Source organism: Panthera uncia, chromosome X (genome assembly GCF_023721935.1).
Source record: "Panthera uncia isolate 11264 chromosome X, Puncia_PCG_1.0, whole genome shotgun sequence".
NCBI classification, from domain to species: domain Eukaryota; kingdom Metazoa; phylum Chordata; class Mammalia; order Carnivora; family Felidae; genus Panthera; species Panthera uncia.
Genome location: NC_064817.1, coordinates 25,705,092 through 25,721,174, shown reverse-complemented (window position 1 = coordinate 25,721,174; position 16,083 = coordinate 25,705,092). Strand labels below are relative to the sequence as shown.

General features: G+C 42.2%; 1 protein-coding gene across 1 annotated transcript in view; it reads left to right on the top strand.

Annotated features, from left to right (window-relative positions):
* Positions 1 to 16,083, top strand: part of DMD (dystrophin) — a 1,998,908-nt gene that overhangs the window by 1,760,704 nt on the left and 222,121 nt on the right. Inside the window, exon 61 of the mRNA XM_049644567.1 lies at positions 9,706 to 9,784. Coding sequence (XP_049500524.1) covers positions 9,706 to 9,784 — 79 coding nt within the window. The remainder of the gene's footprint in view (positions 1 to 9,705; positions 9,785 to 16,083) is intronic.

Below are 16,083 nucleotides of genomic sequence, written 5' to 3'. Positions count from 1 at the left end.
TACTGGCGTTGGATCTTTTTCTTTTCATTTATTCTCCTGATTTCGTATTTTCGGATGATTTGCTCACAGCTATATACGTTGGATCTTTTTTTTTTTCAGGCGGTACCGGGTCTGATATAGTCCCTTGATAATTATTTCAAATTGCCACTTCTGGTCCTTGGGAACACTCCCGTGTTCTAATACCAGCCGGGATAATTATGTAATTACCATGTGAGCATTATGCTACTGAGGGCCCAAAATGCCCCCAGAAGGGAATGCTACACAGCGGCCTCGGGAAATTTCTGTGAGAATGGTATCTTCCAAATGCGGGATAAATACAAGCTCAAGAGGGGCGCCTGGGTGGCTCAGTCGGTTAAGCGTCCGACTTCAGCTCAGGTCACAATCTCGCGGTCCGCGAGTTCGAGCCCCGCGAGTTCGAGCCCCGCGTCGGGCTCTGGGCTGATGGCTCGGAGCCTGGAGCCTGCTTCCGATTCTGTGTCTCCCTCTCTCTCTGCCCCTCCCCCGTTCGTGCTGTGTCTCTCTCTCTGTCTCAAAAATAAATAAACGTTAAAAAAAATTTTAAATAAAAAAAAAAAAACAAGCTCAAGAATAAATAGCTGGGACTGATAGGTAAATGATTTAATGTAAGTAAGGGTGTTGCAAGGTGCGAGCCACTTGACTTTAGTTCCTGCTGCAAATCATGTCTCTTTGCCCCTCCCCCGTTCATGCTGTGTCTCTCTCTGTCTCAAAAATAAATAAACGTTAAAAAATTTTTAAATAAAAAAAATACAAGCTCAAGAATAAATAGCTGGGACTGAGAGGTAAATGATTTAATGTAAGTAAGGGTGTTGCAAGGTGCGAGCCACTTGACTTTAGTTCCTGCTGCAAATCATGAGATACATTAGGAAAGCTTTTAAAAGGGAAACCTATTTTTTGAGATAAAATCTGCATCAAGTTACATCAGCCAAGCAGAGTCATTCAACTTTTATCTCCTTGAGACCAAAGGAAAAAAAAAAAAAAAAAAAGAAATGCTTCCTATGATCTCTTCCCTTCCCATCACGTTTTTTCGTAACAGTCTATAGATACAACCAAAACTAGAGATTTTGACAAATGAAGCAGGATAGGAGGTTGATTGCTGCTTTTCTGAATTAAACTTAATGATACCCTGAAGGTACTTGGGTCTGTGAAGTCAACTTAATGTTGATATAACCTGACTCCATTATCACAGAATGAATCGTTGGCACAAGTCTGAAAATGAGTAGACACCCTTCCAAGGTGCATTTGAGAAATCAGGGAGGTGAAAGCTGAAAGCTTAACAATGGACAAAGGGCTTGGTGTTTGTCCTCCCGTGCTCCCCAGCGGATGGAGATGTTCATCAGAATTAGGGGGAATGATGTTCCTGGAGAAGCGATTGGCTATGCAGGAGAAGAAAAATAATTTTCCCTCTATCCTTCTAGGTTCTTGGTGGAGACCTCGGGTAATAAAAGATAGATTAACAGGAGAAAAGCAAGCAGGAGTTAAATAACATGTATGCCTGGGAGAGACCCAGGAAAACTGAGTTAACTCATCGAAATGGCTCAAGCCACCGCCTTAAATACCACTTTCCGCTGAGGACAAAAGAAAGATGTTGGGGCGTTGGGGGGGTGTGCAGTTATGGGAGTTTGCCAGGAACAGCACAGTAAACAAGAGTAAGGTTCCTAGGCAGATTTAAGTTTTGCTTTCTCCGTTGATAAGGGTTTCTAGAGATTTAGTCATACTTCTCTTCCTGGTACAGAGCAGGAGACACGCTTAGAATGCAGATTTCTCTTAGAAATGTAAATGTCTCCTACAAAAGGTAACTTCTACTGGTGTCTAAGCTTCCACGGTACCTACTGTTTCTTAAAAATAATGAATTTAGGGGCGCCTGGGTGGCTCAGTCCATTAAGCATCAGACTTTAGCTCAGGTCATGATCTTGCGGTTAATGAGTTCGAGTCTCACATTGGGCTCTCTGTTCTCAGCAAGAAACCTGCTTCACATCCTCTGTGTCCCTCTCTCTGCCCTTCCCCTGCTCTCTCTCTGTCACTCTCTCTCTCTGAAAAATAAATAAACATTACAAAAAATAATAATGAGTTTAAATAATCCGTAGGCATATTTGGGAGCGGCAAATTGTGTCACCCGTCAGCTGGCTCGAGGCTAGGCTCCCAGTGACATAATGCCTCACCTGTCTGGCACAGGTACACCTACATCCTTTTAGGCTCCGTTTGGGAGTCTCTGTGCTTTGCTGGTAGGTTGTATAGAACACATTTGGGAAGGGCTGGCGGGAGGTGGAGAGTTGAGTGGAGGAGAAAACAAAGGGAAAGCAGAGAATAAGCAAAGGAGTCAAAGATTTAGAAAGAAAAGGTGCACCTGTCTGGCTCAGTAGGTTGATATCAGCTCAAGTCATGATCCCAGGGTCGTGGGATCAAGCCCCGAGTCAGGCTCTGTGCTGAGTGTAGAGCCTGCTTAAGATTCTCTCTCTCTCTCTCTCTCTCTCTCTCTCTCTCTCTCTCTCTCCCTCTTCCTGTCCCTGTCCCTCCCCCTCCCCAATTTGTGTACGTGAATGCTCTCAAACTAAAATTTTTTTAGAAAGAGAGATTAAGAAAGAAAGGGATCAACACAAAAATATAAAATAGAAGGGGGAGGAAAGCTCTCAGAGAGGAACATGAAGGGAGGTGGATTCGTGATGGTCTCGGATGGCACACATTAGCATCCATGCTGCAAGTCACACAAAATCAACTAATAATTATGCTCGTACTCAGAGTGAGCCTTCGGTCAGCATAGGTTGCTTTCCTATGATCTCTTCGGAAGTCAAATGCTAGAAACTCTTTTTAACTCCTAAGTGTCTCAGTGTCAAGAAAACACATAAAGAGATTCAAGGGAAAGAGAACTCAGCCGCTGAGCTGTACCCATCACAAGCTCTCATTCCAAACGTTGTCTGAGACCATTTGTTTCAGTCACAACTCAAAACGAATCAGAATCCGAACAATGGATTTTAACTGAAAAGGATTATAGTTAGTTGAAAGGATTTTAATGGACACCGTAGTAAATCTCAAGAGAGCTTCCAGGATAATGTTTGGGCATATATTTATGAGTATCACAAGTCAGGATTTGGAAGTAAGATGAGTTAGGAAGGCCTCCCCAACACAGACACACGCATGCAGAAAACTGTACACACTACAAAATTTCGGTACGAAAACTCACGAATAGACTGTAGAGAGTCATTTGCGTGCATGTGCATGGTTTATTCACGATCATCACAGCACCAGGAGAGGGTTGTGGGGTTTTTTATGGGCTCATTAGTGTAGGTGTGAAGTCTGGTTCTTGCATGCCTATGGATATTTATCAAAGGTCTAGACAAACTGAGAGCCAGAAAATCAAAACCTACACGCCGAGTTACATCGTTTCCCCAGACTGGAGTAAACATGATTTATGCATATAGTGCCGGCAAGAGCGCTTAGACACTAGAAAGAAATCACATTGTTTAGCAATGTATTGCCACATCAGGGGGGACCCCTTGGCTCTCCTGAAACGTCCAGTGCAGACGAAAACGTGAAAGTAATTAACAGGTCAAAAGAAAAAGTGGAAGCCCTTGAGAATTGAAAATAAAGCTTAGTAACATTTGCATGGAGATACATTTACTTGAAATCATTTCTGGGAGCCCCGGTGCTCTCTCTCCTTTTCCCTTCTTTTTGACTTATTTAAAGCAACTTTGGACGAAAATGAAATGACGATATCCTTCAGAACGCACAGAAGCACGGACTGAGCTTTGGGAAATAGTCACAGCTGGGAAGAGAATGTGTGATCGTTAATCTAGTTGAATGACTTGGTGTTCATTCATCAGCCCCAAAATGCTGCTCTCCAGTCTACGATACTCATACTTACTACTAGGTATATAGTACCTAACAGATAACAGGAACTCAAGGAGTATTTCCACTCATCACATTGATCAAATCTTTGTTGACCATCTCCTAGGTATTAGGCCCTGGACTAAACTACGAATAAGATAATCAACATCTCTGTCTTCACGGGCAAGTAGCTTACATTCTTGTATCTTGTGAATGAATGAAGAAACGTTTCTTGGCATGAAAGAAGGGAGGTCTCTGCAAACAGTACGCTGCCTGTAGAACTCATCTGAGATGAGAAAGCAAAGGCAAATAACAAGAGTCCTCAGAGCTCTCGAATATGATTCTTGAAAAATGAGAGTAAAACAAATAGGCAGGAGATTGGGGCTCTTGGTCTGTCTTGCAACTTATTTTAAAATGTTTGGGCCCAGTATTGTAGGCCCAGTAAATCTAAATGGTTTTCTTCTTTTCTTTTTTATACTTTGATCATCAAGAAGGAAGGAAAGAGGGGCGCCCGCATGGCTCGGTCGTGTATGTGTCTGACTCTTGATTTTGGCTTAGGTCATCATCTTATGGTTCGTGGGATCAAGCCCATGTCAGGCTCCGCACTGACAGCGTGGAGCTTGCTTGGGATTCTCTCTCTCCCTCTCTCTCTCTGCCCCTCCCCCGTTCGTGCACGCTCTCTCTCTCTCAAACAAACTTTTGAAAAAAAGAAGAAGGAGGGAAAAAAAGAAGGAAGGGGGGGGGTCTTTCCAAAAATCGTACTGGAAATCTCACGATAGAGAATTCTTCATGCAAAATGGAGTTGTTAGGGTGACAATTCTCGAATAATCTGTACATTAATTCATTCAACTAATAATTAGAGTACCTGCTATATGCCAGGTACTGTGCTAGCCACCGGGGATATAGTAGGAACAGAAAGATGTGTCCCTGTCCTCACAGAGCATATGAAAAAAAAAAGACCTTTTTTTTAAATTTTCTCCGACATGATTTTACTGAGGAATACTGCAAATTAGATTATGAGTACTTAAGGAGCAGATGGCAGTTTTTTGCCCATCTGGGATACTTCTAATGAATAGACTCTTGTGTATCAATAGGTAAGGATTCTTCCAGTTCTAAGCTTTCCTGATCTATTATCTCATAGTAGATACAGGATCTTCCCGGAAGACGTTACGCTTGTGTTTCTTTTCGTAAAAGGAAACAGAGGTATTGCCTATTAATTCAGAAGAAATTGGGTTCTTTCTATCTCCTTAAATAATTCTAATTAAATTCCTCTGGCTCTAGGTCCTGCCTTGCTCACCTTCTAATGTATTCTCGCTTGCCATTCCTTCCTTTAGTGACGGAGACAAATTGTTCTTCTTCACCTGGCTCTACGTGACCTCTCCAGCAAAACTCTCACTGTTAGGTCCAATGCATCCTGTTCCAGAGGAATTCCTACCGCCGTATGCGGTTCCTTCCCTTTGGAATTGCCAGAGTCCCATCAGCAATATCCTCACTCTCCTAGCCTTCCACCCTGGAAATACACACGTTCTGTTTGCCTCTTCAGAAATTAAGCTCCAACTCCAAAAATTAACCAGTTCTTCCTTCTTTCTGAATACCTCCTTATCTGCCTTCCCTCCCATTCAGGGCCACACGGTCTTCATTCCAACGCACGTCACCCCACGTCTAGGTGATTGCAACCTGCCCAAACCTGAGCTGCTTTCTCAAATCATGAGTCAGTGCACAGAAACCTTCCCTGGTTCCCTTGGCCTTGCCGGGAAGGTCCTGAGCCGCCGAGTCTGGAGAGCCTTGGTTCACATCTCTGCTTCCAAGACAGGTAGCTCGCTGTACCTTACCGCCCTCTCCAACAGCTGTGTTCTGCCCCAGGCCTTTCCTCGGCTAATCCCTCCTCCTCACCCCCGAGCCTTTATGCTTCCAAAGACCAGAGACTACAGCATTTTCTCCTCGCGTGTCTCCTTCGGTATTAGCAAATACTTGTCACATGATCGGGGAATTCACCGAGTAAAGAATGAATTGTGTGTCGCCAGGGTGGCTCATTCAGATCAGTGTCCGACTCTTGGTTTCTGCTCAGAGCGTGATCTCATGAGTCACGGGTTCAAGCCCCACGTCGGGCTCTGCGCTGACAGCGCGGAGCCTCCTTGGGAATCTCTCTCTCTCCCTCCGTCTCTGTCCCTTCCCTGCCCACTCTTTCTGTCTCTGTCTCTCTCTCTCTCAAAATCAACAAATAAACATTTAAAAAAATGAATTGGGCCAGAACGCAGGATTGTAGTGTATAATTTGTGGTGTTTGCTTCCTAGCCCGTATATAGTACTTGACATAGCTTAAAAACACGGCCAGTTAGAAAGGTCTCGTGCATGGAGGTTATTGTTTCAAAAGTTTATCAACTTTCATTTCCTTGCCTAATTGCTCACAGAATAAAGTGCCTTTGTTCTTAGGTAGCTACAGTGTGCCTTCAAGTTTTTTCTCTGTCTTAAACTGATGTCTTTGTTTATTCAATTGTGCATTCAATCCATGCAATACCTTTCTCCAAGGATAATTTGTGAAAAGAAATATTTTACGCTTAATTCTTTAGTCATTTTAAGACTGTTTCCTGAAGTGTTCATTTCATTACGTGACACATTTTTAATTTCAGTCTCTCTCATGCATTTTCTTAACTTTGAGTTATAGGGAAGGGAATTCACTTCTGTCTCCTTTTAATTTCTTGACAATATCGGGTATACCCTGGAAATTACCTGTGGAGTTCACCTTATAGAGGAAGAAAGCAACCTTCGAGATGAGGGGCCTCTAATGGACTCAGATGCTGCCTCCCCCTGGTCGCTATGAATCTGCTAACATTACCACCAGGGGACAGGGTCTGTGACACGGTCATGCTCCTTTACCACATGTTCCCCATGGGATTTCTTTCTCGGGACGTGAAAAGATCGCTGGTCACTGTCCACTCCCATGTGGCCTCCTCATCCCCTCTTCCCCACCCCCGAACTTTCACAGTCATCTCCTGGTTACTTTGTTCATGAGATGACCCGTTCTGCATTTAGAAATAATGATGTCCTTCTAAACATGCCTTTGCGCGTGTTCTCCGTAATCTTATGGCATCACATTCTTCATGACTAGGAACTGACCTTGCTTTGGGTCATAAAAGATACCAGTGACTAAACTTTCATAGATATGGACACTAGATCTCTTCTGCAGTCGGTAAATTGAAAGGCCAGCTGCATATTGAATATGTCTAAAATGCTTTTCGTTTGACTTTGATCTCTAAAATAGCAGTTAAAGAGCAAGAGTCAGACTGAATGAGTTTGAATCTTGGCTCTGCCAATTTGCTAACTATTTAAACGTAGGCAAGTTGTGTTGTTGTTGTTTTTTAACCTCTCGTGCTTCAGCTTCTACATCATTCAAGCGGGAAGATATATTACTTCTTTTTTTAATGTTTATTTTTGAGCGAGAGAGAGAGGGAGAGAGGGAGCGCAGAGGAGGGGCAGAGAAAGAGGGAGGCAAAGAATCCCAAGTAGGCTCTGCACTGTCAGCCCAGCGCCCGACGCAGGGCTCGAATCCATGAACCATGAGATCGTGACCTGAGCCGAAGTCGAGAGTTGGACACCTAACCGACCGAGTTCCCCAAGCGCCCCCAGATATTATTACTTCCACCGAGTTACTGTGAAAATTAAGTAAGTTAATTCCTCTTGTCATGAACAGAATGCTTAATAAATATCAGCCATTTCTGTGATGTATGTATTGCCTTGCCCACGATAACCTATCCTTTCCATGTACGAATCATAACAGCAACGATAACAATAGCTGTCAACATTTATTGAGCAATCACCATGTGGAAGAAACGAGGCCCACCGTTGCCCGTGTCTTAGCTACTTCCCACGAAAAGTTCTGCGAGGTGGGTCATGTTGTCCCATTTTACCCACAAGGAAAGTTAACGGTGGAATAACATACCCAGGGACGTGCAGCTTGCAGGCGGTGTTAGTTCACGTTCCTGTTTCTTCTCCCATATCTGTCTTTCTGGGCGTCTCTCTGTCACACGTACACATTGGTTTGGTCAACTAGTCATTAAGCACTTGTGACCCACTTACCGTGTGCAGGGTTCAGTGCGCCCTGCGGGAGGGTGGGGAGGGGAGGCGGGACAAGCAAGGGATGGTCCCGGCTATCGGGGATTTCACGTGGCATCGCAGGAGATAAGTCCTGTCCCTGCAACTACAACGGACAGTATGACAGAAATGCTCCAAGGAGAGACTGTGAGCCTCGAGGATGCCGAGGAAGCGATCCCTTCCAACCCCGGGGGATTGGAAAATAGACATAGAAACATAGAAAAGACTGGAACTGGAGGCGAAGGGGGAGAAGAACGCTGCAGAGAGGAGCAGCAACCAAAACAAGTCACGCGGGTGTTAAATTGGATGGAACATTGCAGGACAGGCCAGCTGAGCGTGGCGGACGGTGCGGGGCCGTAGGGCCGGGAAGGGAGGTTTGAGATGCGCCTCACGCTTGTGCGTGCGTCACGGTGAAGCACATCCTGCACATCCTGTGGGAACCTCCACATGCTTTTCCAAATATTTGTTCCAAGCAAAGATGTGCAAGGCTAGGAGAAAGTGAAAACAGAAGGTTGTTCTGAATCTATGTTAGGCCCTTGACTGATATTGCGAGATTGGCCGGCTTTAGACCAGACTCCCTTAGCCACTTTTCTGATCTTGTCTAATATCTGTTTTATCCCTTGGGCATTAGCTACACCATAGGAGTGAACCCACTGGAGCTTTGCTGGCTCTGGGCAAGAGCTGACCAACCCCTTGTCGACCACGGGCTGTTCAGAACCAAATTAAGATCCAGATTTGTGAAGCTCGCGTGCCTGGGGCCACCCCTGATGCCTGGTCCACAGAATGCCAGATGACAAAAGCAAAGCATTTCACCCGTCACATTCTTCCTTCCCTGCACCACCCCCCCCCAGAATGGAATTCACTAAGCCATCAGGACACCATCAGTATATTCTAGAAAAACCTGATAGGAAAAAAAACACAAAAGAATGGAAATGTTTATCTCCTGCCACCTGAAGATCTACTTCGCAGTAATTTTCAAGTCTACTAAAAACTGAAATCTGAAAATGTCTTTGATCTCATTATCTCCTCTGTAATTACTCTATATTTAATTAAGCCTTGCCTCTACTTTGATGCTTAAGTGTTAATCAGCTGTTGGTTACTCGTTAATTCTCAATGATCCATTAACTACCAATAGGATTCCCAAAAACATTAGTCAAAAACAATAGACTAAGACAAAATAAATGCCATTCCTGGGGTCCTTCACTTATCTAGTATACGGGGGAATGACAACCTCCCTAACCTTTGCACGAAAGATTTAGAGGTGGCATTTTTGACGCTCGTTGGAGCAGTAGTTCGTTTGTGTCTGCCAATGAGCAGAGTGTGAAAAAAATCTCATTTTCACGTTACCAAGAAAGCACATCTTTTTTTCGTTCGGCCCTGGTTTGATGAAAAGGGCTCTCGGAGGCCGTACGGTAAAACCGGGGCTCTGGGGGGGCGCCTGGGCGGCTCAGTCGGTTCAGCGTCCCACTCCTGATTTCGGCTCAGGTCATGATCTCACGGTTGTGAGATCAAGCCCCGCTCTGACTGCGTGGAGGCTGCTTGGGATCCTCTCTCTCCCTCTCTCTGCCCCTCCCCGCCTCGTGCACACGCGCGCGCTCTCTCTGAAAATAAACAAACATTTAAAAATCTATTTTAAAAATGGGGTTATGCATTGCTGCTTTAGTGGCCCAGCTTTCGAGGCTCAAAAGATCTGACCAAAGAGGACACATCGTTTTCATTGCTCCTCATTATATCTGATGAGAGGACATCATTTCTCTCCTCTTCCCCCCAGGTGGCCGTTGAGGACCGCATCAGGCAGCTGCACGAAGCCCACCGGGACTTTGGCCCCGCGTCCCAGCACTTCCTTTCCAGTAAGTCGCTGTCACCTTTCATCGTGTAATGTCTTCCTTGCGTCTTGGTAGCAAAGAATGAAGAGCTGAATTACCATCGTCTCTGCCAAGCGCACTGGAGGCATAAATCATCCTGAAATACACCTCGGTGGGAAAATTCAGAGGGTTAGGAGAGGAGGACCGATTAGATCATTTTGCCCAGGCTTCAGCTAACGCATAATTGTTTCCTGCAGTGTGTGCTCAAGTGCTAACTTTGGTAATATTTTTGAGTCTTTAGTTCTCCTTATAGCAGTTCACTTCATAAGCTGGTAATTACAATGCTATATAATTATGATAGGATAATTCAATATGTGTTACTAGGAATCTATAATTCTTTAGCTCTACATAATTCATTAAATACTTCCTGCCTCAAAGTCAGAAGCGCTGCCTATCACGTTTCCTTTCCCTAACCAGTCTTACTGCTCATTTATCCTTGACCTCTATTCATTCTTCTTATTTTAGTTTTCCTATTTTGTATCCATTGTGTCTGTATCATTAATCATACTATTCATATGTAGTATTGATAAATATTGTACGTTTTACAACATACTAAGAGGAACAGCCTTAGTTAACTGAGGGTTTAATATTGGAACATCCTATTAATATAACTTTACCTATTACGTTGCCAACCTCCCGTTTTCCTCTGATTCACGTTATTAATTTCTCCCACTCTTTCTTTGATTACAAAAATGTGTGTTTTGAGGGTTTTTTTTTTTTCTATTTCAAAACCCGTATTTCTACCACATGGAGTTAAGATCTATTAACACTTTGACATATTTCTTGTTCATACATGAGGATGTATGAGGGCTTAATCATCACTTTAAGGCAATTACTTTCTGCCTGGCAATGTTACGAATATGAACTAATTTAATCCTCGTGCCAGCCCGTAAGGTAGATGCCATGATTCCACCCATTTTAAAGATGGGGAAGTTGAGGCACACAGTCCCACCGAGACTGACAGAGCCAGGATTCAAAAGCCAGTGGGCTCCAGAGTCTGATGAATCACCATACTGGACTGTCATTTACTTAATTTATGTATTTTACAGACAGGAAGTAATTCTGTGTGACCTCCCTTCATCTTGTGTTGCCTTCTTTTATTGCCACGTTCTGGTCCTTTCCTTTCCTTTCCGTTTCATTTTCCATAGGTTCGGAAAAAGATCTTTGCTCACGTTTTCAAGTATGTGAGCGGATGCTTCCGTGTGTCTCCAGTTGGCCGTTGTCTTTTTGAACAAAAGTTCCTAGAAGGTGGTGGTCCTGTCTTTTTGTTACACACTGATAATGTATTAAGTAACAAGCTGTCTTACTTTCCTGACTGGGTCTGGCCTTACCCTGTGCACACGGTCATTATTTGGACAGTATCGCACATGCTTAGGAAGGGCCCGAAGAAGCAGGGGCAAGTTAAAGGAGTTTACGCAATCAAGTGGAACGGTGGCTTGTAGGCATGCCTAGCATAATTACCAAGCCTACAGACTTTGTCTTCTGTACTCTTCCAAATCACTGGCCTGCTTAAGTCGCCTTGGTGACTGCCACTCTCTTCGATTTCATTGAGATTAAATGCAGTAACATATTTGTAGATGACTCATAAGCCATAAACGAAAATATTACTATTATGAATATTCATTACTCCTCAAACACCATGTGCATTGATTCACCCTGTCTTCTTTCTCTGCCTGCCCCACCCAAATTCCCGTGTCTTCCCCATTAAAACCTCTTCTCAGAAAATGATATGTTATTTAACCCAGGTGATAGGTAGAGTTTAATGTGTACTTCTCCCGGGTTATTTGCATTTTAATAGGGTGAAAAGCCATTAGCCTGAGGAATGAGTCTCTGTTGGTAGAACGCCATCCATAATCTCTGAGCTGTGAGGGGAGAACTGGGAGGGGCCAGGTGGAACATTCGAGCACCTTTTAAACAATATCACACCAGTGCCCACGTCCACAAAGGTCAGGCTGGTGGCCACAGACGCTCATAAAGACACCCATCTCCCTGCCTCAGTGGAGCGAGCCCCGCAAGCCACCAATTTCTTACTCGTGTGGAATGTCAGTATATGCTTAGAAGCTCTGCCTAGGGATAGCAAACATTAGCACTTCGGTTTAAGGGATATTGGAGAAATAGGACGGTGGGACTAAAGACTCAATGAAGACTGTTTCTTTGTGTCGTCCTCTTTCATTTTTATTTTATTTTATTTCTTGGACTCCTGACCTTGAGATCAAGACCTGAAGTGCGATCAAGAGTTGGACACTTAATGGACCGAGCCACCCAGGCGCTCCCCTGTCCATTTTTTTTTTTTAAGTTATAGAGGTAATATATGCCCCCTCTAGGAAATTTTGGAAAGCAGAGAGTACAAACAGGAAAAAAAAAATTACCCTTCATCTCACCCCTTGGAGATAACCACTATAAAAAGTGTGCTTTCTATACTTTAGATACTTTTCTTTTTTTTTCTTTTTTTTTTTTCACATTTATTTATTTTTGAGCCAGAGAGAGAGCATGAACAGGGGAGGGTCAGAGAAAGAGGGAGACACAGAATCTGAAACAGGCTCCAGGCTCTGAGCTGTCAGCACAGAGCCCGACACGGGGCTCGAACCCACGGACCGCGAGATCGTGACCTGAGCTGAAGTCGGCCGCTTAACCGACTGAGCCACCCAGGCGCCCCGTAGATACTTTTCTTTTTAAACCAAACAGGGATAAAAACACATGAACATTTTGTGACCTGCTTTAATATATATAAATATATATATTATATACTATATATATAAAGTATTATGTATATATGTATATATATAGTGTTATATGTATAGTATATAGTATTATATATATAGTATATAGTATTATATATGTATATATATAGTATTATATGTATAGTATATAGTATTATATATATAGTATATAGTATTTTATATATGTATATATGTATATATATAATATATACTATAATAAAAATATTTATGTGTGCTTAAATATTCCTCTACAGAATAATTTTTTAAATGGCTGGGCAGTATTCTCTACCAGATTTACCAAGACAATTCTTAATTACTCATCAGGAAAGTTATTTCAGATTTTTCACTATGCTATCCAACACTGTGAGTAACATCCTTTATACACCTTTGGAAATATCTCCTATTCTTTCTACAAGATAAATTCCTAAAAACAGAACTGCTCTGTCAAAGGATGTTTACATCGGTAAGGCTTTTGATATGTGCTGCCACACTGACCTCTAGAAATCTGCTTGAGAAATTGGGTGCCCCGTCAAAACCGTATCTGAGGCAGGGCCCTCACCCAAGTCACTTATTTGCCGTTAAATTGTGTTCACTGAAAGCACAACCATTTTTCCCCTAAAACAAATAAAAATATGTTTGAAAAAAAAATACCACTAAGGTCATAGTAAATGAATTTGACTTGGTAGATGTCTAACTGGCTTCCAAGTTACTAGGAATAATAATAATACTAAGTCTTTGAGACTTAGAAATTACAAAGAGAAGTGAAGATGAGCCGCTCATTGTGCCCGCAAACATGCTCGCCATCTCTGTCTCTCTTATTCTCCCTGTCCATTTCTCTCCTCCCTTCATCTGTCTCTCCCTCTCTCTCTCTCTCTCTCTCACACACACACACACACACACACACGCATTCCCCTTTGAAAATTACATTACCAGCTGTCTTTTTTTTTTTTTTTATCAGTAGAGAGAGGCAGGCTTTTACTAAAGAAAAGTATTCAGTGTTTCTTCTTTGGTACCCCAATCTCTACTTGTTAAAGAAGTTGTTTCTTTTATCTTAGATCTGAGAGAAATGAGAAGAGAAAAACATTGTAAAATCTGACCCTTATCCATTGCTAGACACTAGCTTGCCTTTAATTCCAGCTTTAATATTCTACCACTTTTTTAAAAAAAGATCTTAGGTAATCTCTACACCTGATGTGGGGCTCGAACTCATGACCCCAAGATCACGAGTTGCATGTTCCACCAACTGAGCCAGCCAGGAGCCCCAATATTCTACCACTTTTAATTGACTTTGGCAACTTAAACCAAGAAAAGGGAGAAGTTCTACTACCTTGATTTTTAAAAATCATATAAATTTATACATGTAATTTATTAAATTTGTATAGAATTTTTAATCACACTGTTGGCATTGATACATATACTAGTGCCCATGTCTTCATATGTCAATATCAAGAAAGTACTCTAGTATTTATTGACATAGTACTCTGAAAATTGTCCATCCTTTATCTTCAAGAATTTAAAACCTTAAAAAAAAAAAAGAACTTTTTTTTTTTTTAAAAAAAAGCTCTTTTTTTGCGTCAATTTTCTCAGTTCTCTGAGCTTCTATTCTAAATTTTACATAACCAAGGGTAACTATATATGTGAATAAAGGTAGAAATTTTTCTGTAACAGTGAAAAGAACTCAGAGTTGCCTTACGATTTTACCCGTTCTACGAAATCTTACCATTTGCGACCACACGGATGGAGCTAGAGAGTATTATGCTAAGAGAAATAAGTCAGTCGGAGAAAGACACGTACCATATGATTTCACCCAGATGTGGAGTTTAAGAAACAAAACAAACAAGCGAAGGGGAAAAAAGAGAGAGATACGAATCAAGAAACAGACTCTTAACTATAGAGAACAAACATGGTTACCAGAGGGGAGGTTCGGGGGGGGGGGTGCGGAGAAGGGGGCGCTGGGTTACATAGGTGATGAGGCTTAAGGAGGGCACTTGGGATGAGGAGAGATGTATGGAAGTGTTAAATCCCTATATTGTACACCTGAAACTAATATTAAGCTGTATGTTAACTAACTGGGATTTTAAAACTTAAAATATTTTACCAGTCGTAGAATTCCCCAGAGTAGCATTTTCCAAGCCACGTTCCTAAGAACGTTAATGTTCTGTATGATGTTAGTAACACTTCCTTGAAAAAAGAGTTTTGTGGTCAATAAGATTGGAAAAACTAGCTTATAAAGATGAGAAAGTTTCTTTTTTGTTGGAATTGTTGCAGCCTTTAATATACATCGAAACGCTAAGAGGAGGAAAAAGTCAGTAGCTCTTCTCCCTACTTACGTGACTATGGAAGCCTTTTTCAGGCATACCAATTAATTTCTCACTAAACATGTCATGGAACATAGTATAGGAATCTTTGCCCTAAAGTGGTATTCGCCAAATGGTTTAATAATGAGAACTTTCTGCTGAAGGTAGTAAGAACACGGTCCAATTAAAAAGAAAATGAGTTATTTATAAGGCAAAAGGGTCAACTTTCTCTTTCCTGAGGTTTCTGGCTCCCGCCCCCACCCCAGGAGTCCCATATGCTGTAGAATTTCCTAACTGGAGAGAGGCTAAGGGAGACTCTATCTGAGTTGTTTTCTTAGTACTCATTAGTGAATGCTGAAATCAGTTTAATGACTTGCAACCAACAATTTTTTAATGGAATGGAAGAGATTGGAAAATATCAGAGTACATTGCCCAAGCAAGGTTAAGTATTGTTTCGACACTTCGGTTTCGGTTAAGGGTGGGGGTACGTGAGTGCACGCGTGCATACGTGTGTGCTACAACAAAATGTAAAATACTTTCCTTCTGTGGGTTGCAGTCAAAAGAAGTGTAAAAGACACTGAAAGACGCCACCCCTACCCTTCTTTTTACCCATGACAGAGTAGGTGCAGAAAGGTGAAATGACATTACCAAGGTCACACGCGCGGTTATAATAGATGTGGGACTGGACCCCAGTTTCTGGACTTACAAGCCACATCTCACACTGCCTTAACCATTTACAACACTCAGGCCAGCGCTTGCCTGGTTTTTCTGATACCGCCACAGATTTCTCTCTTCTGTTTCTCTTGGTCTGGGCCGCACTAGGTTGATTTACAGAGCCTGAATTTTTCTCCGGATGCCTCGGGGCCAGGTGTTGTCTCCCTCGGGATGTGGGTTAAGACTCTGGCATTAAGCTGACTAGGTTCAAGTGCTGGTCAGATACTCAGTCTCTTTATCCTCATCTGTAAAATGGGGATAATAGTAACGTTTCGTCACATGTAAGACATGGTCCCTCCCACCAAGTTGTAAAAGCCCTGAAATCAGAGTGCGTCTAACGTCCAGTGAAGTTTTGAATTCAGTGAAGTACGGTAATATTATCTTACAGGGTTATAGTGAGGATCAAATCGTATATATGTATATATACGATTATATATAAATATATATATATACACGTGTATAAATAAATATATATAAATATATACACGTGTATATATATATATAAATAAATATATACACGTGTATATATATATAAATATATATATAAATAAAT